The sequence below is a fragment of the Phaethon lepturus genome, unplaced genomic scaffold (genome assembly GCF_000687285.1).
Source record: "Phaethon lepturus isolate BGI_N335 unplaced genomic scaffold, ASM68728v1 scaffold10283, whole genome shotgun sequence".
NCBI lineage: Eukaryota > Metazoa > Chordata > Aves > Phaethontiformes > Phaethontidae > Phaethon > Phaethon lepturus.
This window is the reverse complement of record NW_010526973.1, coordinates 1-22778: the sequence shown is the minus strand read 5'-3', so window position 1 is coordinate 22778 and position 22778 is coordinate 1. Positions and strand designations below refer to the sequence as shown.

At 42.1% G+C, this 22778-nt stretch overlaps 1 protein-coding gene across 1 annotated transcript in view; it reads right to left on the bottom strand.

The window, feature by feature from the left end:
• The window catches only part of SLC18A2 (solute carrier family 18 (vesicular monoamine transporter), member 2), a 28596-nt gene extending 5823 nt beyond the window's left edge, over positions 1-22773 (bottom strand). Inside the window, exons 1-9 of the mRNA XM_010283239.1 lie at positions 22653-22773; positions 20509-20860; positions 13370-13428; positions 11347-11430; positions 8450-8542; positions 7906-7995; positions 7754-7797; positions 7618-7678; positions 2287-2382 (exon numbers count right to left, since the gene is read on the bottom strand). Coding sequence (XP_010281541.1) covers positions 2287-2382; positions 7618-7678; positions 7754-7797; positions 7906-7995; positions 8450-8542; positions 11347-11430; positions 13370-13428; positions 20509-20860; positions 22653-22773 — 1000 coding nt within the window. The remainder of the gene's footprint in view (positions 1-2286; positions 2383-7617; positions 7679-7753; positions 7798-7905; positions 7996-8449; positions 8543-11346; positions 11431-13369; positions 13429-20508; positions 20861-22652) is intronic.
• Between the last annotated feature and the right edge of the window lie 5 nt (positions 22774-22778).

Genomic DNA, 22778 nt, shown 5'->3' with positions numbered 1-22778 from the left:
GTTCATGTGTCTTGGAAGAAATAACACAGAGTACTTTTCTGTTGTACCCGTTAAATTTTGCGTCTTCTTAAGAAAAATAAAAGCGGGCAACCTGTCGAAACTGGGCAAGTCTGACAAATCAATGCATGCCATGACAAGCCTTCCGTTCGGTCACTGTTAAATCAGGTAACTCAGATTTAGACAGCAGCTGTGACATTATGGTACACAATCAAGCCATTTCCCTGTGTATATGCTCCTCATCTTTCACCAAGGCAACACAGAATTTCTCATTTCCTGCCTATCCATCTTCCTTCCTATCTCTCTGATATTCATAAGAAAAAAAGTCAAGGGGTAATTTTTAGCACAGCAATATCCTGTGATTAAAATCCTTGTGGCTTACAATGGTGATGCTGGGGAAACGTTTTCACCTGTGTAACCACAGCTACCTCGGTAGTGCTTGGAGCTGGCTTTTTATACCAAATGGTCATATAGAGCAGACCTTGACAACTTTAAAAAAAAAAAAAAACCAACACTGCAAAGACTTGTTAAATAAGACTTGTAGGTTGGTGTGTAAGCTATGGTATATTGAAGCAGAACCATAATTTTCTAAATAAGCTTTATGCACAGTAACATTAATTGATCAAATCAAGGTTCTTTATACCTTCTTCAGATCACGCTTCAAACAACTGGATCTCCAAATTGCATAAGATAACCATTTGCTTAAAACCCTACAGTTCAAGATATCATTTAAGAAGCTTAAAAACTTTAATTAATGCTGTCAAATCAGACAAAGCGTAATGGAGTCAATTACTTATATCATTAAGAGGTAAAATTAGTCTTAATTTAAAATGGATGTTTTCCTTCTAGGAACCTCTGTTCAACTAAGGGATTTGTAAATCTCATTTCCATTGCACCAGTAAGATGAAACTGTAGTGAGGGAGGTAGATAAGCAATCTTTCTTTTCCTTCATGAGGTTTAAAATATCTAAGCTTGTGCGTTAATTTTGCTATATTGCAGGCTAGCGGTCATTACCATATTCAACAGTACAGCAGCACATTAAGGACTGCTACCTACAGCCACCCTAGATCTGAGTTTGCATTAATAAGGACTAAGGTTTGTGCTTTCTATATGGTGTAGGGACGCCTACATTAACACAGAGTAGGGATGTTAGTTGGATGAAAGCTGAACATCGTGTTCATGAAGGATTTTTTTTTTTCTTTCCAATGCCATATATTGATATTAAAAAATACTCTCATAAAATGTCACAGCATAGAATGCGTCATTAACTTTATCGAATAGATATAGGTTGTGTTTGTAACAGTAACTCTTTCCTATGAACTATCAGCATCAGTCCCATGGATAGAGAGGATCAGCGCTACACGGTGTGGTACGCAATGGCCAGGCACCCCCCCAAGACGATTCACACCAACCTCCCGCACACAGTTTGACACTCTCTGGAAGTTAGTCCTTTTTTTTTTTTTTCCCCTCCCCTCCTGTTCACCTCAAAGAGAAAGTAACTGCCCCAATTTTACTCTGTAGTCTAACTCGATACATGAGACAAATTCCCAGTTTGCCTGGGGATGCTGGTTTCCCGAGACCGTGTCCCTGTAAGAGGTTATAAGGTGCCCCAAGCTGGGGCTCTCCCATTGCTTTCTGTTGAATAGGGGGACTAAATAACCACTGATAGGGTGTCAAATCTGTCGGATTCAAGGGAAAATGCTCCTCATGCCCTTGGTGGCTACATCTTAAGTAAAGACCATCCTTCTTCCTCAGGTTGCCAGGAGCTGCCCTGGAAGGGGTATGTGTTGGCATGGGCATGCTCTACACCAAACACACTGCGCCCGCTTCTGTGGCTGCCTGCACCTGGCAATTTAAACTAGGAACTGAGGAAGGATTCCCTCTGGGAAAAACCCAAACCAAATTGTTTTGCCCCGCTGGGCTGGCTCTGTGGCTCACCGGGCATCTTGCCGCTGCCCCAGCCAACACTCGCTGCCAGAGGCGCTGCTGGGCCCCGAAAGCAGCCGGCACAAGCCACGTGCCGTGGCTGCCTGCATCTGTTTCTCCTTGCAATGCGAGCGTAGCCCCTTACTGGAGCCTCCGCTACAATAACATCAATCCACTACCTACTTTTCTTACAAATCGATGTTTGCAATTGTGCAGGTATAACACTGACAATTTAAAGATAGTAAAAAAAAAAAAAAAAAAAAAATTACTACCCTAAAGCAAAAGGAGACCATCATTAACAGCACCAGAACTGAGACATTCATTAGACAAAATAGAGCAATGCAAATATATACTGTACTTTACCAAGTTGCCATTTTTTTGAACACATGGTCTCCATCATCCATATGGGTAATGCTGGTTCAAGCATAGCAATAGCCATGTTTGCAAAGCAGATTGATCCTTAAAGAAAGAAAGGGAGGGGAAAAAATAAAAAAGTAGTAATTATTTCTTTCGACTATGAACAAAAAGCCATGCAAAAAATGGGTGCTTTTACATAAAACTTTGCGCCTTTTACAGTCCAATTTACCATGCATCAGATGTTGATTAACGTTAAATAAAACGGAATGTAAAATCACTGAAGACTAACTTATTATATATTTCTATTCTCCTAGAAATTCTACAATAAAGGTTAAACTATTTTCATAATGTGAAAGTCTGCAGTGAGCTTGATGACATTTAGAAAGTTCATGAGGTCTGACTGTTGTACAAATGATTAGCTAAAGATACAATCTTTTTGTCTTTATCTCGTCTCCTGGGGCAAAAATGGAGCCCTGTTGTGTAAGGGGCACAGGCTCTGACCCTACGCCTCCATCACCTAAGAATGACTGTGATGAGATGTGGAGGTCTCGATCCTAAAAATACCAAGAGACAATCACAGAGATGTCTGTCCTCTAGAAAAGGCAATTTTGTGTAGGGATCCTATAGCTAGCAGCCAGTAAGTCCATGCAGCAAAGCATGGGTCTGGCTGAGCTTGCCCAGCCCTATGAATTTCAAATGCTTCCAAATCTCTTTTGAATGTCTGGACCTTTAGTGACCCAGACACAAAGGATAACAAGTGGTGGAAGTGCTGATTCAGTCTCGCCCGCCAGCACAGCTCTGCCCAACACCACCGTCTGCAGATCTCGACTCCAGTGGGTTTGTGTCAAGTTCATCCACCCTCAGTAGTGCACGTCAGCTTTAGTGCAGGGATTATTAAACCCCGTGGTATTTCTTTGGATTCAAGATGCCTTTCCCACTTACTCAAAACACCTGAGCCTGTCAAAGCCTAATGCAGGGCAACGGGACACGTCCCCTCTGCTAATCCCCTACAAAATTACTTTCAAGGGAGTTTGAAAGTCACTGCTAGAAGCAACCACCTCAAACTTCTGTTTCCACTTTTCTTGCTAATATTTATAATCTCTGAAATTTAGCAAAATACTCTAGACTCTTACAACCGTTTACCATTCAAATTTTACTTCTTTAAAAAAACCTTAATTTTTCTGAGGTCAGAGGAACATTATTTCTCCTGGAACAAGTTCCTCATCATACAGTTCAAAACAAAATGAGCACTGATGTCATTCGTTGCTCAAACCTGTCAGAATATATTAGACTGTGTATCCACGATTCCTAAAATGAACTTGCAGGCTAGCTGGCTCCCTCCCTTCCTGGTGCAGGGAGCGGCAGTTCAGCACGGCTTTACCCTAAAGACAAAAGGTTGGATCTAAAGCTAACCTTTCCACTCTGGCGCAAGCTCCCACTGGCGTAGTGTCCGTGAGGAGCCCGGTTAGACACCTCGGGGCTGCCCTCTGCCGAGCCCAAATCAGCCACGCTTGAGTGGCTTCCTTGATGCTGCAAAAACATTTCAAGCCACATAAAGTGGCTTGTGTGGAGGAAGCAGTGCAGAGGCAGCAGTGCCATTCTGACAGAGATGGTTTAAATAGCAAAGGTCTTATTCTACTCTTAACAAACTTCACAAAGGAATGGGAAACAGGCGTGCATGCATGTATGTGTGGCATCTATTTCTCATTAGGTCAGGAAGCATCACCAGAGCTGACCAAAGTAATCAGGTACCTGGTGACAAAGGTAGTTCAGATCTTGAGGATATACCCCAAAAGAAAAGTGAGAGCTGGAGCTGGTACTCTGCAAATTCAGGGCAAAGTCCAACAGAGACCATGCTACCTTAGCGAAGCTTCCCTAAAAGAAGATAAAACATTTTTTCCCCTCTGTCTTGCATGGAGATGACCTCTCTTTAGAGGGCCATGTCTCAAGGGCATAAATCCTACATTGTTTCCTGTTTAAATGATCTGCATTGGCCAGACATTGTGAAATTGCAACCTTCCAGCTGGATCCCACCTCCGCAGCCGAGAACCCACTCTGCTTTTGGCAGAGCGCCGCAGACATCACTGGTATTTCGCTGTGAAAAAGCGGGTACCCAGCGAAAAGCTGTCACACACCTTCATAAGAACCCATGTGCTCATGATGGTATCTGTCTCAAATCTGGTTTTTGGATTTGATAATTTAAACTAACTCGCTTGTCAATGCAACTTTGTCACCCGCTGGCACCTAAAGTTTCTTTAATCCCTCTCAGTGAGGTCTGGCTGTAAGAATGACACTGACTTTATTCACTGAGGTCCTACTAGCAGTGTCAATAACGTTTCTTTTGCCTGGGTCAGCAAGTACTAATGGCACTGAGTTTGAAGTGTCACCTCTGATGCAATCCACACAGGAGGCAGAGTCGTATTTGCCCATGTTTCCTTTCTCCTGCAGAGGTTTTCATGTGAGCTTACCATATCATCTGGTCCTGTCCCTCTGATGCCCACATCTTTGTGACCTCCCCACCTGGACTGGCGAGTGGATGTTCAACAGGAATGGCCGCAGCGCGTTCTGCAGCAGCTGTTGCTGGCACCGAAGGTGACCAGGCAGCAGGACTGGCCGCAGGGACTGCGATACGCAGCAGGCGAACGAGAGCACCGGCCTCCCGCCTGTTCTGACAGTCAACCTCATCAACTCTCAGGCAACATGGGTGATGAAGGGAAAAAGTCACGCTTTCAGACAGGGAGGACACCATGACACCATGCTTGAGTTCAAGACACCTTGTCTTAAACACTAATATTGTGATAAAGACAAGCCAAATTGGTCTTGTGTTTGTACTTCGAGAATACAAACAAGTATGACTCAAGTGTATGACGCACACTCAGGAGACTGAATCTGAATTTATACCATGAAATTAGTGTACCTAAATCGAGAGTGCAAGAAACACTTAAACTGTTAGTCCATTTGCAGCATGCCTAAAATGGCTCTGGTTTTCACTTGTGGTTAACAAGTCAGCCCACTATTGATGCAGTGAATTTTTTTTATGAGGTCATTCACTGGCTTAAAAGCCATTCAAAACCTCTAATGTCCCGCTGGGTTTGCACTGGTTGGGGACTTTTAACCTTCTCCTCTCTAACCACTGTATCTGAACACCACACACACTGTGAGACATTTACATTCACAGCATCTTTGTGAAGCAGAAGACATATTATCCTGTTTTAGATGTGGAGACATGTGGCATGATTCCTTGACTGACTATCTCAAGGTGTCAGAGCACGGAGCTAACTCTGCCGTCCCAACCAACTGCTTACCCACCCTTCCCTGTTAATATAAGGATCAGAAGTTCCCATCTTAGAAAACAGAGCAAGGAAAACACCAAACTCCTTGGGATAAAGGAGAGCAAATGAAACTTTAAGGCCCTTTTCACTGTAAAAAGCAACAACTTCCCAACTGAAGCAATTAATATTTAAACAGTGTATTCTTGGTGCATCAAGAAATCTGCATTTGAACTGATGTGCACTGGTAGGCCAGATAAAAGGCTGAATTTATAGTTGGCATTCAGCATTCAGCTCTGAAAAAACCCAACAAATTTGGTCTGCAAGGGAAATAAAGGAAGGGGAGTAGAGGCTGAGGTTAGAGAACATCAGCATCATCCGTATTGTCAAAGCACTGGGCAGTCTTTCCTGGGACGCAGACCCTGGGTGCTGTACCTAACCCTGCTGTCAAGCTACCACAGGGACCTCCTCAGATCCTGGGCACTGATGCCTGGTAGGAGCAGGACAGGTCACCCAGAGCACTTGGCAAGAGCAGGAGGGATCAGAACAGAGAGGCTCTTTGCTTCTACCCCTCTGGACATCCTTCCTTTCCCTTCTTCTGGTCATGTCCAGCTGCTGGGGACCAAAGATGGGAAGGGGAAACAGGAGGCACTGGCAGTGCCTGCAGGCACCTGCAGGGAAGCAAGAGGCAAAAAGAGTCAGGGCAGTAAAGGTAAGTGCTCTCTGACACACACAGTCCTGGTTCCAGGCTACCCAGCCCTGAATCTTTTCACTAATTTGCTGCCCTGAGATCGTTTGTGCAGCCCTGCTTACCAGAGCCCCGAAACACCAGCTGAAACAGCTTCAAAGAGAATAGCTGCAGAAATGGAATGCCATGCAAATGTGTCAGCAAATGGGAACAAAGTCCATCCCTGCCCTTAGCAGACATGGGACATGGTCAAAATAGCGGGATCCATGGTCTTTGGTACCTTTTGGTACCTTTTCTCTTCCTTGGCTAAGACTAGTTTGGCACGAGCAGCTAAGTCTTAGTCAAGCAAAGTACTCCTTGAAATCAGTCCCCTGGTCATATATTGTGGTTTAAACCAAGTTCTGTCACAGATTAGACCTTGGCAGGGATTAGATTATTCTCCAGAAACCTACTTTATATGCTAGATGAATCTCACTTTGCAGGACCTGCTTTAAGCACTGTAAGAGACAAGATACTGAATTAGATGAACGATAGATCTGATCTCTTATGACAGGTACTGTCTTTGCTACTCTTTTCCCTCAAATACTTTTATTCTATGAAAAGGTCTTTTAATGCTACAAGAATTTCTCAAGCAGAAGTGTTTGTATAGCTTCAGTCACAGCTTTGCCCAGTCAAAGAGTTAGGGTAATGGTCATTCCCTAAGACCACTAACAATGAACCCCCAAAACACCTCGAAGAATACTTTTCTTGGACAAGCAGGTTAGGATTAAGGAACAAAACTGTAAAAATTATGATCTCTTTTCAGATATTTTATGAACATTAAAAAGGGTCAGGCTTAATTACGGACTTCAGAATAAACATTCAACAAAATGCAATGCGAAAAGGCAAACTTCCCTTGAGACAGAAAAACTCAGACAAACGATGCATGTAATACCAAATGTCATTCACTGTTTAACCCAGACCTTTTCTGAAATATAATCCACACTCTAGAGACCAAACTCACTCCCTCTTCAAACTGAAACAAAGTTCAGTATTACTCCCTACGCCTGCCTGCCATGTGCTGCCCATCCCTCCTTCTGAAATCTTGGCCCTCTTCACTTGCCTCATAGAAAGTTTCATGGCCACAACTCATTGCCTTAGCAAGCAACGGCAAGTCATTAGTGTCCTCTCAGCTGGAAAGACACATTTCAAACTTTCTGCCTATTATGTTTCTACTGGTATATTGACCCTGTATGATAAAACAGATTCTTTCAGCTTTATGTAAATGAAACCAGCAAATGACAATATTGTTAAACCAGCTCAGCCTGAGGCATTCCCGGATGCCAGGTATAACACCAACGGTTGGTTTAAAGAACAAAAAAAAAAAGAAAAATGTGGTACCTGCTGCAATAATGATGTACGGGTCCTTCAAAAGTGTCAGTAACGGTGTCCCCTTCTGACTCTATGAAACAAAAGCTTGGGATTAGGAAAGGCAAAGCGTCATCCACTGTCTAGAGTGTTTTACCTTAATACTTACTTCTGCTTGTGCTCTGGATGGCTGCAGAACAAATAATTGAACAGCTGTGAAAAGAAATCAATACTGTAACATTTCTTCGAGAAGGGGGTTAGATGGTAGTAACATGAAAGGGCTGTGCTACATGGCAATATCGACTCTTCGTGTTTACTGACCTCCATCGAACAGAGCTAGCGCTGCCAGCACCAGGAAAGGAGAACTCTTCCCGACAAACTCATACATGACGCTCCCAAAAGGTGGGCCCACTGCCGGGGAGAAAGAAAGGACTCAGTTGTGAAGCCCCATCTCTGACTCTGAACAAACATCCCCTGCAAGCGTTTTGGCATCCTGATATTGGCACACAGTGTCCAAAAAGCTCAATTTAAAAAAAAAACACAAACAAAACCAAAAAAACTAACAACAAACAAACTAAAACACAGAGCTTATTGATCATGACAATAAACAATAACTTCACTCTCCAAAATACTCTTCCATGTAAACGAAACCCAAACATCTCAGGGGTTATTGCCTGACACATGTATCTGCATAAGAAACGTGCTTCTGTGGGAAAAACAATTCCTAACATGCACCATGAATCTAAACTGGAGATGGCACGACAGCATTGCGCTCGATGAGACTCCTGCTGCTTTCATAGATCCTCAAAGCATGTGCTTGTGAAGGGGTGGTTTCTCTTGCCGTCAGAGCCTCCATCTCACTGACCTAATACTCCCATAGCAAGGCCTCCTAGTGCAATTCCCATTGCGTTGCCCCTCTCTTCATCATCCGTATATACACTGGCCAGCATACCCATCCCTAAAATAAAATAAATAAATAAATAGCACAACACAAAATTAGGCAGCTGTATACTATAATTTATGGTCATCATTTGCCAGTGCTACTAAACATTATACAAACATGAGAGCAGGTATCTCTCTCTCTCTAAATGTGTATATATATATATCCCCTCCACATGGAAGTCACCTTGAAGCCAAAAGGTTTGGCAAATGTAAATGGCCTCTAAGACTATGTTCTGTTATACAGGATTGCTCAGGTAATTCAATAATGCCCTCATTTATTAGACTCTTTGTCCCTGTCTTTTTCACACAGCTTTTAGACGATGTTTTTCAACTAGGTGAAAAAAAAGCTTTCGGCAAGTATTCACTATCTGTTAGTTATACTCCGGGCCCTTGACACCAAGGTCTGGTGACCACTCCCAGCTGTAACTGTGGTCAGTGCTAGCTGTGCTCTGGGCATGAGGTATTTTTCAGAGCTGATTACCTTGAAAATGAGCATTTCAAGTTCAACATCCAACATTAAAGGAGTCTTTTGACCATTATCTTCACATGCCTCACTTCTGCATTTGATGATGAGCCTTCATTCCACAAAGGGAAACATGAAGCCCAATTTATTTGTATTTTACGCGAAGCATTCAGACGCTGTAGAGGAAAATGCTGCAGAAGAGTCCTCATAGGAATTAATAATGCTGTTTTCAAATCAAGGTTTAAGTAGGACTCAATAAATAGGGTCCATGGCTATACAGCAAGCCAGAAAAAGAAAACAAGATATTGTATGAATGATCATTAAGTGAATACCATCCATCATGTGCAGCAAAAGAGCAGAGGTCCTGTGCAGATGAACATGCTTAGAAAATTGTGGATGACATCAAATTGTTTGCATGAACAGTTGAAGAGCAAGTTAGAAAGTTCTATCAGAATTCACGATGCATTTGTGAGACTCGGAGAAATATTCTGGAAAAAAATAGGAGGCAATACAAAGACGGTAACACAAGGTTTTACTCTTCGGTAGGAATGATTACATGCACAAACGTGGGGGGGGTGGTAAATGACTGATTGGCAGCAACACTACAGAAATATTCCTTTGCCTGCAAGATACATGAAGTGACTCTGCCTTTGGCCCATCTAAGGAGTCAGAGCTTCTCTGAGTGCCGGGTCTGGTTTTGGTGCAGCACAGGATGAAAGGTGGGGGTGACTGGAGACTATCCAGAGAAGAGCAATGAGGGTGAGCAAAGGCTTAGAAAAATATCTGTAAGGGACAAGTGCAGGACTTTCAATTTAAAACCAGAGAGGAGAAAAATGATGTGAGATGTGATAACAGCCTTGCAATATGGAAAAGAGCCACAAAGATAAAGAACAGAAACCGTTCTTTGTGTTCTCTCAAGTATGGGAAGCAGAAATGTGTTTACATGACAGTCAGGAGGCTTTAGATGAGATATCAGAAGAAAATTCCTGACAGTAAATTAAGCAGAGAGCTAGATGCTGAGGGCATTTCTAGAGGCTTCTGAGAACACGCCTGTCAAGTATGCATGAGGAATGGCAGATACAAAGCTGATCCTGCCTTCAGGAAGGGGGTGGACTAGACGGTCTCTTGGCCTTTTCGGCTCTGCTTTGTAGGTTGTCTGTGAAAAAAAGAGAAGTCACGTACCCATCTAAGAGCCGTATCTCAAGGTGCACACTTGCACAGGGACTGAGTTAAAGCTGAACAATAATTTTGGTTCTGGCACGTCTTCCCTTTGGAAAGCTTGACGTGTAACCTTAACTGGTACAAACACAAAAGATGGATTTTCTTGTCTCTGCCCCTCCTGCTTGTCTTTGCCTTCCCCATCCCTGGCTCCTCATCCCAGCCCCTGCCTGCTCCCTTAGCCACATCCCCACTCTCCCCATTACTCATCCAGGCTTAAATCTCTCTGCTTAACTAGTGCTTGTTGTGCAGCTTCAAACTCATCTTAAGCATAAGGTGTGCCTTGCTCCCCGCTCAAACGCTCAGCCTGGGGCGTTGCATCTCCCCAGCTGCCCCAAGCAGTGCTGCCCAGATGTGGGCTGGAGCAAAACCCCTGCAAAAGGAACCTAGGAGGAACCCAGCTGCCAAATTCTTGTTAAGTTTCTATGGAGTGCATGTGAGCCCTGCTTATAGACCAGTCCAGCTTGGAAGGGGGAATTTTCCTGAGGGCAAAAGACATATTCTTGACAAAAAACTCTCTTCAACTCCCCTCCCAAGCCAAATTTATATTCCTACTGCTCTCATGGGAAATTTTTCAAAGGAAAGATTACGAAATGTTTTAACATTAACAAATCGTATTTTCTCCAGTCTCGTTCTCAGAAATGGTTCAGTAATTCGGGCTGAAAACCCATACTCCATTTCACTTACTCATTTAAAACTTAGAACCTTGCATTGGAAATCTGGTACAGGTAACGCGAGTCCAAACTGTCAGAAAGTCCTTGAAAACAACATTTTATAACAGAAATTTCAGTAACAGACAGAGCTGCTACCCCTAGTATAATAAGTACCAACATAAGTTCCTGATGACCTTTAAAATGGCTAAAAATGAATTTAAAATGTTGAAAACGCACACGCAGAAATCCCGGGGAGAATGCAGTTCATTTAGTGCTCTACCTTACTGCAACTCAAATATCAAGGAAGTCTGAAAAGACATTTGCTTTTGAGCTTCTTTATAAGAAAGCAACAGAAAGACCATGAAATTGATTTAATTGAATATTTTTGTATTAATTATTGAAACTGCAGACAAAATGCGATTCAGAAAGTTACTAAAAATGATAGAATCAGTAATCTGTATTTTACTCTATCATCTCTTCTCTTACCTGCCACTGAAGAACAAGAGGAACCCACTCCTTGGAGGGATCTGGCAATAAACAGTAACGTGTAGCTTCCAGAAAAGGCAAACACTACAGAAAAAAACAAAGGCAATTTTTTAAAATTAGGTTAACTCTAACTAGGTTAAAAAGTTAGATTTCTTTAAACTATCACAAAAACTTCATGCAATTTAGTCAAGCGTTTACAGTGACTTGTGCCACTTTCAATGCTAACAGCATTATTTTCTCTTATTGCATTTAGATGTGTCAGTGTTGAATTGCTCTCAGGTGTCTAAGCCTCCTGGTAACACAGGATGCAAGCGCTCAAGCAGTTTTAACTAATTACTTAGAATTTGATTACACCCTGCTCTGATTCAGCTGCACACAGAGGGAGTGGTAAGACCTTTCTTTCCAGCCTTGCCTCTCCATGCTGCTTCCTTTAAGGCTGCCCAGCCTGAAGCTCCAGGCATTCAGGGAAAGCAGGATTTAACAGACACGCGCCGAGGTTTCCTCCGATACGTAAATGGGTGGAGGGAGGCTGTAGCCCGGTGTTGCCAGCTCCGCGCTCGGTGCCGCGCAGCAGAGCCGGCTGAAGGTGCAGGGAAGGCAGCTCCACCCGCCCGAGGGCTGCAGCAAGTTCCTGATGCTGCCAACAGCAGCGCGCCTGAGAAATGGCACTAGAGGAGGTGCCTCTCTATCTCTCCCGGAGAGATTTAACCCCAGGCCCCACTCTCAGCCCCCATCTGCCTTTTGGGACAGAGCCCCTGGATGCTGCGCTCCTCAGTCTGGCTAAATTCCCCATCCACAACGCTGGGAAGTAGGAGTGTCCCAGAAACCTAAGCACATCTTTGCTTGTAGAGCCTGTGTCATGGTCAGTGTCATTAAATCTGCAGTGAGTTTTTAAAAACTTTTTTCAGCTCCTGTCTGTTGGCCACCTAAGGAATTCTGCCAGACAGGTTATAGCTGGGGGAAGCTGTTAGGCACCAACTAAACACAAGATCCACACGCACTTCTCCCACCCGCCCTGTGGCATTGTGCCTCTTGGGCTTTTCACCAGATCCTACCCACATGGACAGAGAAAATTCAAGAAAAAGAAAGAAAGGAAGGATGTCAGCAGATCAACAGTACTCCCCTCTGCCATGAATTAGGCTCACTACACTTGCCTCCATCCCAACCAAAATTTGGCTAACACGTTCCTAAAATGCAGAGTTATCAATGACTCTAAGGCCAGGTAATATTCTCCAGAACTTCAGTCCCCTTGATGATACAGTTTTAAGCTTGTTATTCCTTCTCCTGTGTATAGTGGACGTGGAAAACTTTGTTCCCTTCCGTTTTGTCATAGACTCTGATACGTCTCACATCTGCCTTCTGAAGCAGTTCCTCTTTCACTGTTCCTCACAGGCTCCTAATGATCCTTGATGTTCTCCTCTGTACTCTTTCCATTTGGGCCACAGCTTTAAGTGCTGTGCCAAAACCAAACATAAAGCAGCAGCTGAAGTCTTATCAATGCCATTAGAGCAGACAAATTATCTCAGCTGACTTGCAGGCTATGCTCCTGTTTGCACATCGCACAGCAATGTTTAACAACGCTACGATACTGTTGTCTCATATTCTGCTCATGACCCTCACTGCAGCCTCATGATCTGTCTGAGAAGCCCCCACGACAGCTAGTTGTCAAGGACCCTGCAAAATAGCCCTCTCATAGCTGATAGCCCTCCCATGGCTATCTGTTTAAAACTGTCTGAAGTTTAATCTGAAGCACCGCTTCAGATTAGAAGAACCTGAGAAAGATTCAGCTAAGGAAGACACCTGCTGAGGTGGGATGAAAGGTGGTGAATTCCTTAAGCATGTTCATAAGAACGTACTTGTCAAATCTCATCAGCACCACCACCCACACAGAGCAGCCACCCTTAAATTTTCCCTGGAAATCAGTCTCTCTACATCAACGAGAAGAATTCCTAGTGATAATTATTATAGATCATTTATTTAAAAGTTGCATCTGGGCCAGACCAAATAAGATGTGGACACTTACTGATTGTTGACACAAACATGATGCAGAAGCCAGCAAACAGTGGAATCTGGTAGCCTATTCTGGAAAACAAAATGAACATTCACATTTCTGGGATTGTCTCACTGGCATTTTGAGTTAGACTTACTCACATGAGAGCACACACCGCAAAAGCCCAACCTGCAGTTCCTTAGTAGGCTTTGAACTATTTATTGTGGACTACATGATCAAATTTGTCTGTGTTACAAATGCCTTTCCATCTGGCATAGCAGGCTTCGTATCTGAAATCCCTGGAAGAATCCTTCTCTCATTAGAATCTGATTGCCCTGTTCTTGTTCCACCATGATTGTTCCCAATAAAGCCCCTCTGGGCCTCCATGGGGTTGCCAAGAATATGAGAAGGGGAGATTTGTCTGAGCATGCTGAGCTTTGAAATATCCCAGTAGTGTTTCAATGCTCATCTGTTTCCATCCTCGTGAGACAACGACTATAATGAAACACGGTCAAACCAATGGCTTTTTTACTGGGAAAATTTGTCATCAGCTTTGTTGGGAGTTCTGCCTCAGCCTGGAGCACTTAAGAGTCCCAAAGGGTCTTCTGAGAATAATATTTTTGCTTTCCATGGGTTTAGGAGTAAAAATGGAGCTGATCAAAGCTTTCTTTGTCAGCCCGCTTCTTCATCGGGACTCTAAACAGTTTTCAGGTTTCCAGGAAATAAAGGATTTGCTGTCTGGAAAACAACCACATATTCTCGGCAGCTAAAAATGAAATGTCAATAAAAAAATTCACAATATGCTACTTGTCACGCTGTTAAAAATCTACCCTAGAACCAAAAACACTACCCAGGTAGCTCTGAAGACACTCTGTATATTCCATCCAGCACACTTTATGCATGACTCCTTTTTTTGTAAGGTTCTGCATCTTAAATGTATTTGTATAATTTAATGGCTAAATTCTTCATCAATTTATTTAGTTTGTATTATTTAATTTTAATTTTATTTACTTCATATTATTTAATGGCCAAATTCTTCAATAACGAACAATGTTTTTTAAAGGAGTACTGATGGACTTCAACTTCCAATGCCCAGTTTGATAGTATTGGGTATTTATATTGGCAGTATTGGCTTAGGTAAGTAGATCAATCAAAGAATGGAAGAGTCTGTAATTCCTTTTTATTTTTAATGATAGCAGTCCTGACATGGGTAAACCAACCAAATTAATCTGAGCTTTGTTTTTTTGTTAATATTTTCTATACAACTAAGTACCATGGATAATGGAAAACTTTCTGAAGTGCAGGGCTCAATGTTCATTATATGTCTCATCATAAAATTTTTTTGAGTTATATGAATGAAGGAAATCTAGCATGCACGTTTGTACATGCCACAGAAATCTCTAATGAAGAACGGTTTTGCCTTAAATATAATCATTATATTAAAATTATGACAGAAACATAGTGCACAGATTCTTCTAGTTGAAATTTGTAAGTGGGTGTTACAAATATCCAGCAGAGACTAGTTACTCATGTGGTACTTAACTGGACTGGTATCTCTAAAGCAAATTAAATCCCTGGCACTATCACAGACTTCCTCTGTGGCCTTATGATAATCATTTTAATCTCTCAGCTCGTGATACCTGGCCTGTAAGAGAATAATATTACCTTTTTTTGTCTGCTTTATTTAAAGTGCATGATTTTCCTAAGCCTGTGTCTTCTCTTACTGTGTGCATAGTAGGTATTACACAACAGGATGCTAATCTCCACTGACGTTTCTATGTACACAAGGAAATAAAAAATTATCCTCTCCTGTTATCAACTTCTCGCCTGCCTCAGAGCTGAAGTGCACACTTCCCTTCCCAATGGGCTCAGGTAGAACAGGCCACAGTCAGTTTTTCCATAATTGCTTTGATTTTGAATTTTTCAATTAAAGAAAGCACTGATAGAAGTACAGATTAAAAAAACCCTCTTCAGGTATAGCTACTGCTGTTGGTGAGCAATATCACCTTTCTCTGTGGTATGAAAGCAAGACTTGAATGTCCTTATACCTTCTCCCATTGCAAAGTAGGGTTGTGTCTGTCAAGGCCATCCCAGAGGTATCTAGGATGGACATTGTGGGGGAGAAGACTGATTTCAGTATATAAATAAGCAATTCTTAGACATGACACAGGGGCCATGAGACAGCAATTTGCTTCTGCTACAAGTATACTGAATTAAAATTCAGCTATTTGCATGAAGACAAGTGCCATCCAAAGTGGCTCCCACATTCATGTTTCCATCACTAGATCAGACACATGAGCTGTGAGATCTCCCATAAACATTAATGAGTTAAAGAAAGAGAAGGGCTATCATACTGCTTCCCTAACCTTAACTGAAGGATTAACCTCTATCAAGTTAAGACAGGTTTCACTTCTCCCAGTCAGCTTCCTACACTTGGAAAGTTTCTGGTGGTTGAAAGCTGTAGAAAACAAGTATTGGAAGCCACTTTTAATGCTCAGTGAAATACTGTTCAAGCATTGGTCTTAATTTTGCAGCCACAGATATTATTCCTCCATTATCTCGGACAGACAGACTCATAGCAAGGCGTGAAGCAATACATGGCCGTGGGTGATGAGGGCAGAACTGGAGCAGAACTCAGTTCTACTCTTGCTACCCAGCAGACCATGATGCTTTATTGCACGTACCAAGGTCTAACACATACTTCTTCCTCCACACAGAAATTAATTATTTTAGAACGAGACTAGGTGGGCACAGCTAGTCCTTTCAGCCAAAGTCTGCATTGCCAGGGATCATCATATAAGATGATGCAAAGGTATACAGGTCAGCACAGGACATGCATTTGTGCTGAATTAAACAAGTCATTACAATCCTCTGAAAAGCTAAAAATTGCCTGGAGCTTCACCCACAATTTGGAGATGCACAATTCTGGTGCGCTGCCCCTGCATGAGACTGCTCTGAACCTCTGGAAGTCGTGGTTGCTCTTGCTCAGGGGACAATCTTACCCACATCCAGCTGACATTTCGTTAGATATGCAGATTGTCCTTTCCTGCGTAATCTTAGCAAACCCTACCTCCTCCTGAAATAGCAGCACTAATTAGTTGGCAGTTGTGCTACCACAAATGTCTGGTCTGCAGCTGTATTCCCTGATCTGTCCAAAAGATCTTAGAGAGCACAGACTGGGAGATTTTGCTGACCAATTACACCTTATAACATAAATAACCACAGAAAGGAGAAGCACTACCTGTAACAGCCAATTATTCAGTGATTCTGTCCCTTGGTCCTGGGCCATTCATGTTCCCATGTGAAACCTGTGAATATGCAGTTTCTACTTCTTGGCTGTGACATGACATGCTCCATCACAGTTATCTCTACATTTTGTTCCTCTGCACGTGTGCAACAGAGAAGAATATTACAGCCTGCCTTCTCTCTTTTTTCTCATTACCACACTTAAGCATGTAATTTTCTTGGGCACTCCTTTCAAAACCCTCCAAGAGAGTCTGAAGCAGAGTCCAGCATGCTTCGCCAAAGCTACCTGCAGTTACAAGTGCTTCCTACAAGTACTTCTGACCTCTGAAAAAGGCAGCATCATTAGTTGAAGGTGGGAAAGGAAAGGCTGCCACTGAATAACGCCTAAATTCCTCCATTTCAGTCCCATGTTGGCCCCAGATTACAGGACTGTTTGGAAGTGGATTATACCTGTTAATAAGGTTACCCTACAATAAGACAACCAAGCGATGGGTCCTGTGCAGCAGTAAAATAAAGGTTACACTGACCAGGTTAGCAGCTGTGGGTGATTAGAGCCTAATTATCCATCCATTACAGTGCTGCAAATCCACTGATTTCAACCTTGTTTGTTCAAAGCTGTAGCCAGAGTGGTGTAAAAATGATGATAAAAGTATCTGGTAATTTTTTAATGATTTTTGAGGCCGATATGGATAAGCACAAGGTTACAACTATATATTTTTTCAGACTGGTAAATAAAGGGAGGGAGAGAGCTGGGACATTCAGTAGCTCTAGTGGATTGTGGGGTTAGCACAGCTGGGCTCACAGCCTCGTTCACAGAGCTCAGTAAGAGATTGAAACCTATAATGGAGCAAATCAGTTATCTATAGAAGGCACAGCAGCCTTTTGCCCACTTTCTTCACTGGAAAGGATTAGGCAGAGCCTTCAATCTCCCCTTGCCAGGACACCTTCCTCACAAAGTGCCCTGTATCAAATGCTGTGCTATTTGTATAGTTTCTTACCCATTTCACTACAAGGGAAAACATAATGTGCGTCGGAGCCACAAAATCTTATCAATCAGCTCTTCCCTGAAGCAGTGCCACGGTGGGAAGTGTGTGGTCACGTCCTATTGCAAAGCCATCACGTAGCGTTTCCTTTGCTAGGACTTTGTTAGACCAAAGGTAAATTGTGTTTTATGAATTGCAAACCAGTTCACGAAACCAGATGTTTGTTTTGTCTGGTATTCTGTGGAAAGAGCTGGGTTTTAAGTAAGAAATATTTTTAGCAGAATTTACTTCTTGAATTAAACCAATTTTGAAATTTATTTTTAAAAAATCTACATCTCCAGTAGAGGCGACATGACAACCACTCCAACTATATTTGATTAAAAAATAAAAACCATGAACACGATGTGCTACCTATTTGAAAATGGGCATCTTAACAAACTGTGCACACTAAGCTTGAACTAGGCAACCCATTCTCCTTCAGCCGTGATACTTTCAGAAGTAGTAACGGCAAAAATAATTATCACTAAACAGCTTATCAGTGGTAAGGAAGAGTCTTTATAATGATAACACATATATTTTCTGTTTCCTTTATAATAATCGCAATTTTCACACTGCTTTTTAACTGATCATACACACTGTTATTAGGAAATGTCAGCTTAGGGTTTTTTTGCCGATGGCTTCCACAGTTAATTGATAAATGTGCTAACTGATATTTCCCACTCAACGTTTCTCAGAAGACAGATAGATACTGGTACCAAGACACAAATAATGCATGAAAGAAAACCAGTAATCTTTAAATCTAATTTAGGGCCACTTTGCCGCTAAGCACTCGCTTCTGCCTTGTGGGAAGGGTTTGTTGCACAGGACACCGGGATGATGCGCTCCCTGATTTTTCTTCTCGCGTTTGTCGGGCATCTGAGCTTGCAAAGCTGCTCCTGTGATTGCGGTCGCAGATTCAGCCCCGTGCAAAAACCTGCAGGACACCTCCGGGAGGAAATCTCAGCTCACAGCACTGATGTCCACGCTGGTGTGTTGCCAACCCCGCTCCTAACAGCGGAGGGCGATGCCCCAGCGCCAAACCTGAGGATGTATCGCGCGTGTCCCAGCGGCCGGCTCCCGGGGAGAGGTGTTACCCCCCTGAGCCTTGGCACAGACGGCACCGGGCTCCGGTCCCGAGGTGCGCAGGGGCACGGGGAGGCGTCGGCAGGGACACGCGCCCTCGCGCTCAGGAAGGTGTCAGCCAAAGAAAGAGTGGAGATCGCACCTACGGTATGACGTAACCACGCTACTGAAAAACCGTCGACAATGCAGAGCATATTATTGCCTTTCCCCTTGTCTGGCTGGTTGTGGAAATGCTAATGCTGACAGAGGAAAGTAAATATCAGTAGGGCAGTAACTTAGACATTTAGGAAAATCTAGAAGAATACCTAAAGAGCTATTACAAAAATATTATTTGATGTGATGTTACTTTGCCTGCGGATGAGTTCTCATATCCTCACAAACCAACACAGAAAATCCGCAACATGCAGCAATATTTGTGGAAAAGTAATTCCACAATGGCGTATTTAGACCTGCATAGGTGATATGCAGTGGGAGATAAGGTGAAATGAGAGAGAAATGCAGCTGTCTGTCTGTCTCTTTTACAGCTTTTGTGTTTAGATCAGTTCCACAGACTGAATACAGGTTTTGAAATCATATCACTGTGACTCAAACCACCTCAGCCCTCAGCTGGATACTCTTCTATCAGACTGAAATTAAACATTTAGACATATATATATATATATAAACTGTAAAAGCTAAGAAAGATAGTTTTGGCTTCAAAATCTGAAATATCTCGCATTAAAGTGTGTTGGTTGTTTTGGGTATTGTCACATATGATAGGCATTGCCTGCTTAAACAAAAGTGTCTTACAAGGACAAATTTCTGCCGCATGTTATTTTCTGAAAGGAAAAATTCTTCTAAGAAACTTGAAAATGAGCAACCTGACTAAATACAATTTGGAGTTTATTGCCTGCAGAGATTGATCTCATTCTGTTTAGGAGGACTGCAGCTGCTTCTGCAGGGAACAGTTACACCAAACACTAACAATAAAATCAAAGTATTAACATCAAAAAATTAGATTATATTATAAATACGTTTAAATCTCCATGTAAACATCATTAGTGCTCGGATTTTGGGGGGGGGTGTAAATCATTGATATTGGTGCTTATACCCTTAATCCTGGCTCCAACAGATTTTTTATAAAGTATCATTTAAAATTATTTCATTCAAGACATCACATATATGCAAGAATTTGGAGAGGAGAATTTGAAGGCTGGCCCAGACCAACGTACTCACAGAAATCTGTGATCACTGAACTCGGTGATGAACATGGCATCAGCAAAGTTTGACACTTGTTTTTTTTTCACTGAAGTCCACACAAATTTCCCACTGATTCTTACCTGAGATGACTCCAAATCACTGAATACCAAATCGCACCAAGAGCCGCGCATCTCTGTGACAGCAAGGGAGGGATCTAAACCCTGCCTACAATTTCAATATCACGTTTGCCTAATGTAGCTGTAACAGATACATCATCAATTCACAGTGCTTCAGAAATACTACGTTGTAGTGTCTTTTGGCCCAATATAACTGTATTGAAGATGTTTCAACACCATTTCAGCAAGAGTTTCTATGTAAACCTGAGTTCTCAGGAGCTGGAGGAAAAGTATATGATGCTGAACATATCAGTTGGCTCGTGCAGCTCACCAAATTATTTTGGAAAGGTTGTAGGTGTTTAGAAGTGTTCACCAAATTATTTCACTAAAATATTCCTCCAGATAAAGCGAGGAGGCCAGTAAGGCAGGGTTACAATAGAATTAAAAATGCTTTCTTTGAAATAGTAGCCTGGACTAAAACATCAATATAAAATCCTAACTGAGTAACGTGGCAGAGAGAACATACCTGTTTGTCAGTGGCCCTATGAAGGGGTTAGTGATTAGCTGCACTGTTGCTTTAGAAGCAAACAAGAGACCGACTTGAACATTTTCATTCAGCAGGTCCTTATCTTCCTTAGGGCAGTCAGATGGGGAAGGAGTCACATTTACTATCATTTGTTCTGTCTGAGTATGATGCAACTCTCTGGGTCGGGTCTTATCAGATTCGTTTCCAGTAACCATCGTTGCGTTGTCGTAGTAGGAGAAGATGCTCTGAAAATTGTCCATCGTTGTTGAAATTACTTTGGGCTTAGCAGTCTGGATTTCTGTGGCATTTTTCTCATGTTTGATGCTGTAAAGGTAACTGGGAATTATTGGCACTGGAAAAACAAATAGAATATATTGGCATCTTACTATCAGGTTATTTGTAAATGGAATCAGCAGATTTTCTTGTTTGCTTTGCCATTGACTAGGAAATACCAGGCTTTCCTACAGAGCACACTACTAAGGAATTTGAATGGCAGAAACACAGAACTGAAATAGAAGTTTGCTCATGGGAAAAAACACATCCATAACTCGAAAGAGCAGTTTAAAAAAAAAGTTCTATTACATTAGTCTTTATTTTTTGCCAGTTTTCATAAATATAAGACTTTCTATACAGACAACATTCAGAAAGCAAAATATAACAAGTATCAAAACCCATGTCTGAAGAGTCTCTTTGTTGCACATGACTGCACAAATCCATTTATTAGATTGTGAAAACACGCAAGATGAGAAAAGCATTGAAACTATTATTAAACCAAAATATAAAAAACATAATAAAACACATTTCTAAAATAAACCACAAAACTATTCATAAGTAACAGCCGTAAGAAGGAAAAAAACATAACACTCCTATATTAAGTAAACAGAACTAATGTGTTGATGTTTGCACATCTCAGTATTTTTAAAAAATTTACATTGAAAAGATCATCCAGAAGGGACCTTCTTTATATGCTTTAGCATCTTAGCTGCAATTTAATTGTGTTAGTATGTATCTCGGAAATTAGAATTTCAGAATTTGTAAAAAAAAATGTCAGGTTCATTCAATTTAACACTAGTGACAGAATCGCCCCTCCCTGTCTTGCATCTCTTCCTGAAAAAGCCCACTCTTTCAATAAGTCTGCAAACTATAATAATTTCTAGGGCTTCTAGCATGCATATTACTGAATAAGTAATTAAATATTAATAACTTTATAAGAAAGTATATTAATGTAAAAAAAATCCCAAATCGACATGCTAAAAATATATATGTTTTTAGCTAAGGTCTACATTGTGACATCAGCTTTTAAGCTGAAAGTCCCCAAGAAATTCAGGAGTCTGAACCAGAAGCTGAGACCGCAGCATCGTCCGAGAGCCGGTGCTGCACAGCCCGATTCAGTTCCGAGAGAAGCATGGGCATTCGGGGCGGCGTGTGCGCATCCATGACCCACTAGTTTCTCTGAACCCTTTTCTTGAATTCATATAAACCTTTGAATAGGAGGACTTCTAAAGCGACCAGTGAGAAATGTTCAAGCATTTTATCTGAGTAGACTCCTAAACCTTGACACCATGCCACTGAAGCCAGTAAAAGTTGCATCTTCGACTTTGATCAAAATTTGGATTATTCTATTAAACCAACTCATATAAGTGCATTCTTAAAACCCAGTTAGACAGTTTTCTTATTAACCTATCAAGTTAAGAGCGATGTGGGGGAACGAGGAACTATCGCAAGGAAACAGGCATCTCCAATGTTATCTAGCGTGTTGTTTCAGTTGCATGACCACAGGAGAAAAAACGATGACGAGCTAAAAATACTGTTAGCTGTCGTTCTGGGAAGTATTAGTGGCGTTTAGGAAAAAAAAAAAAAAAAAGAAAGAATTGTGAAGCCCTCCTGATAGCTTTCCTTCCCCTGCCATTAACACAGAAATAAAGCGAGGCGTTGGTGTGTATTGGCAGCGTGTTTGCAATACCTAGAACATCATCCGTGTTTAAAAAAACAAAATAAAATCAGTGCTTGAAAATGCTCGGTGCGAGAGCGTTAAATGAATTCGGGGAGGACATCTGTCACCGGAGATTATTTCTGGCATAAACTAGGAAGGGAAGAAAGAAAAAAACCAAACAAACAACAAAACCAAAGCCCGTTCTACCTACCGACGACGGTGAGCAGCATGTTGTCCAGCAGCAAGGCGATGAACACGATCAGCAGGATCAGCTTGCGGGACTGCCGGCTCTCCCGGAGCCAGCGGAGGGGCCCGAGCTCGCCCCAAGCCATGGTCC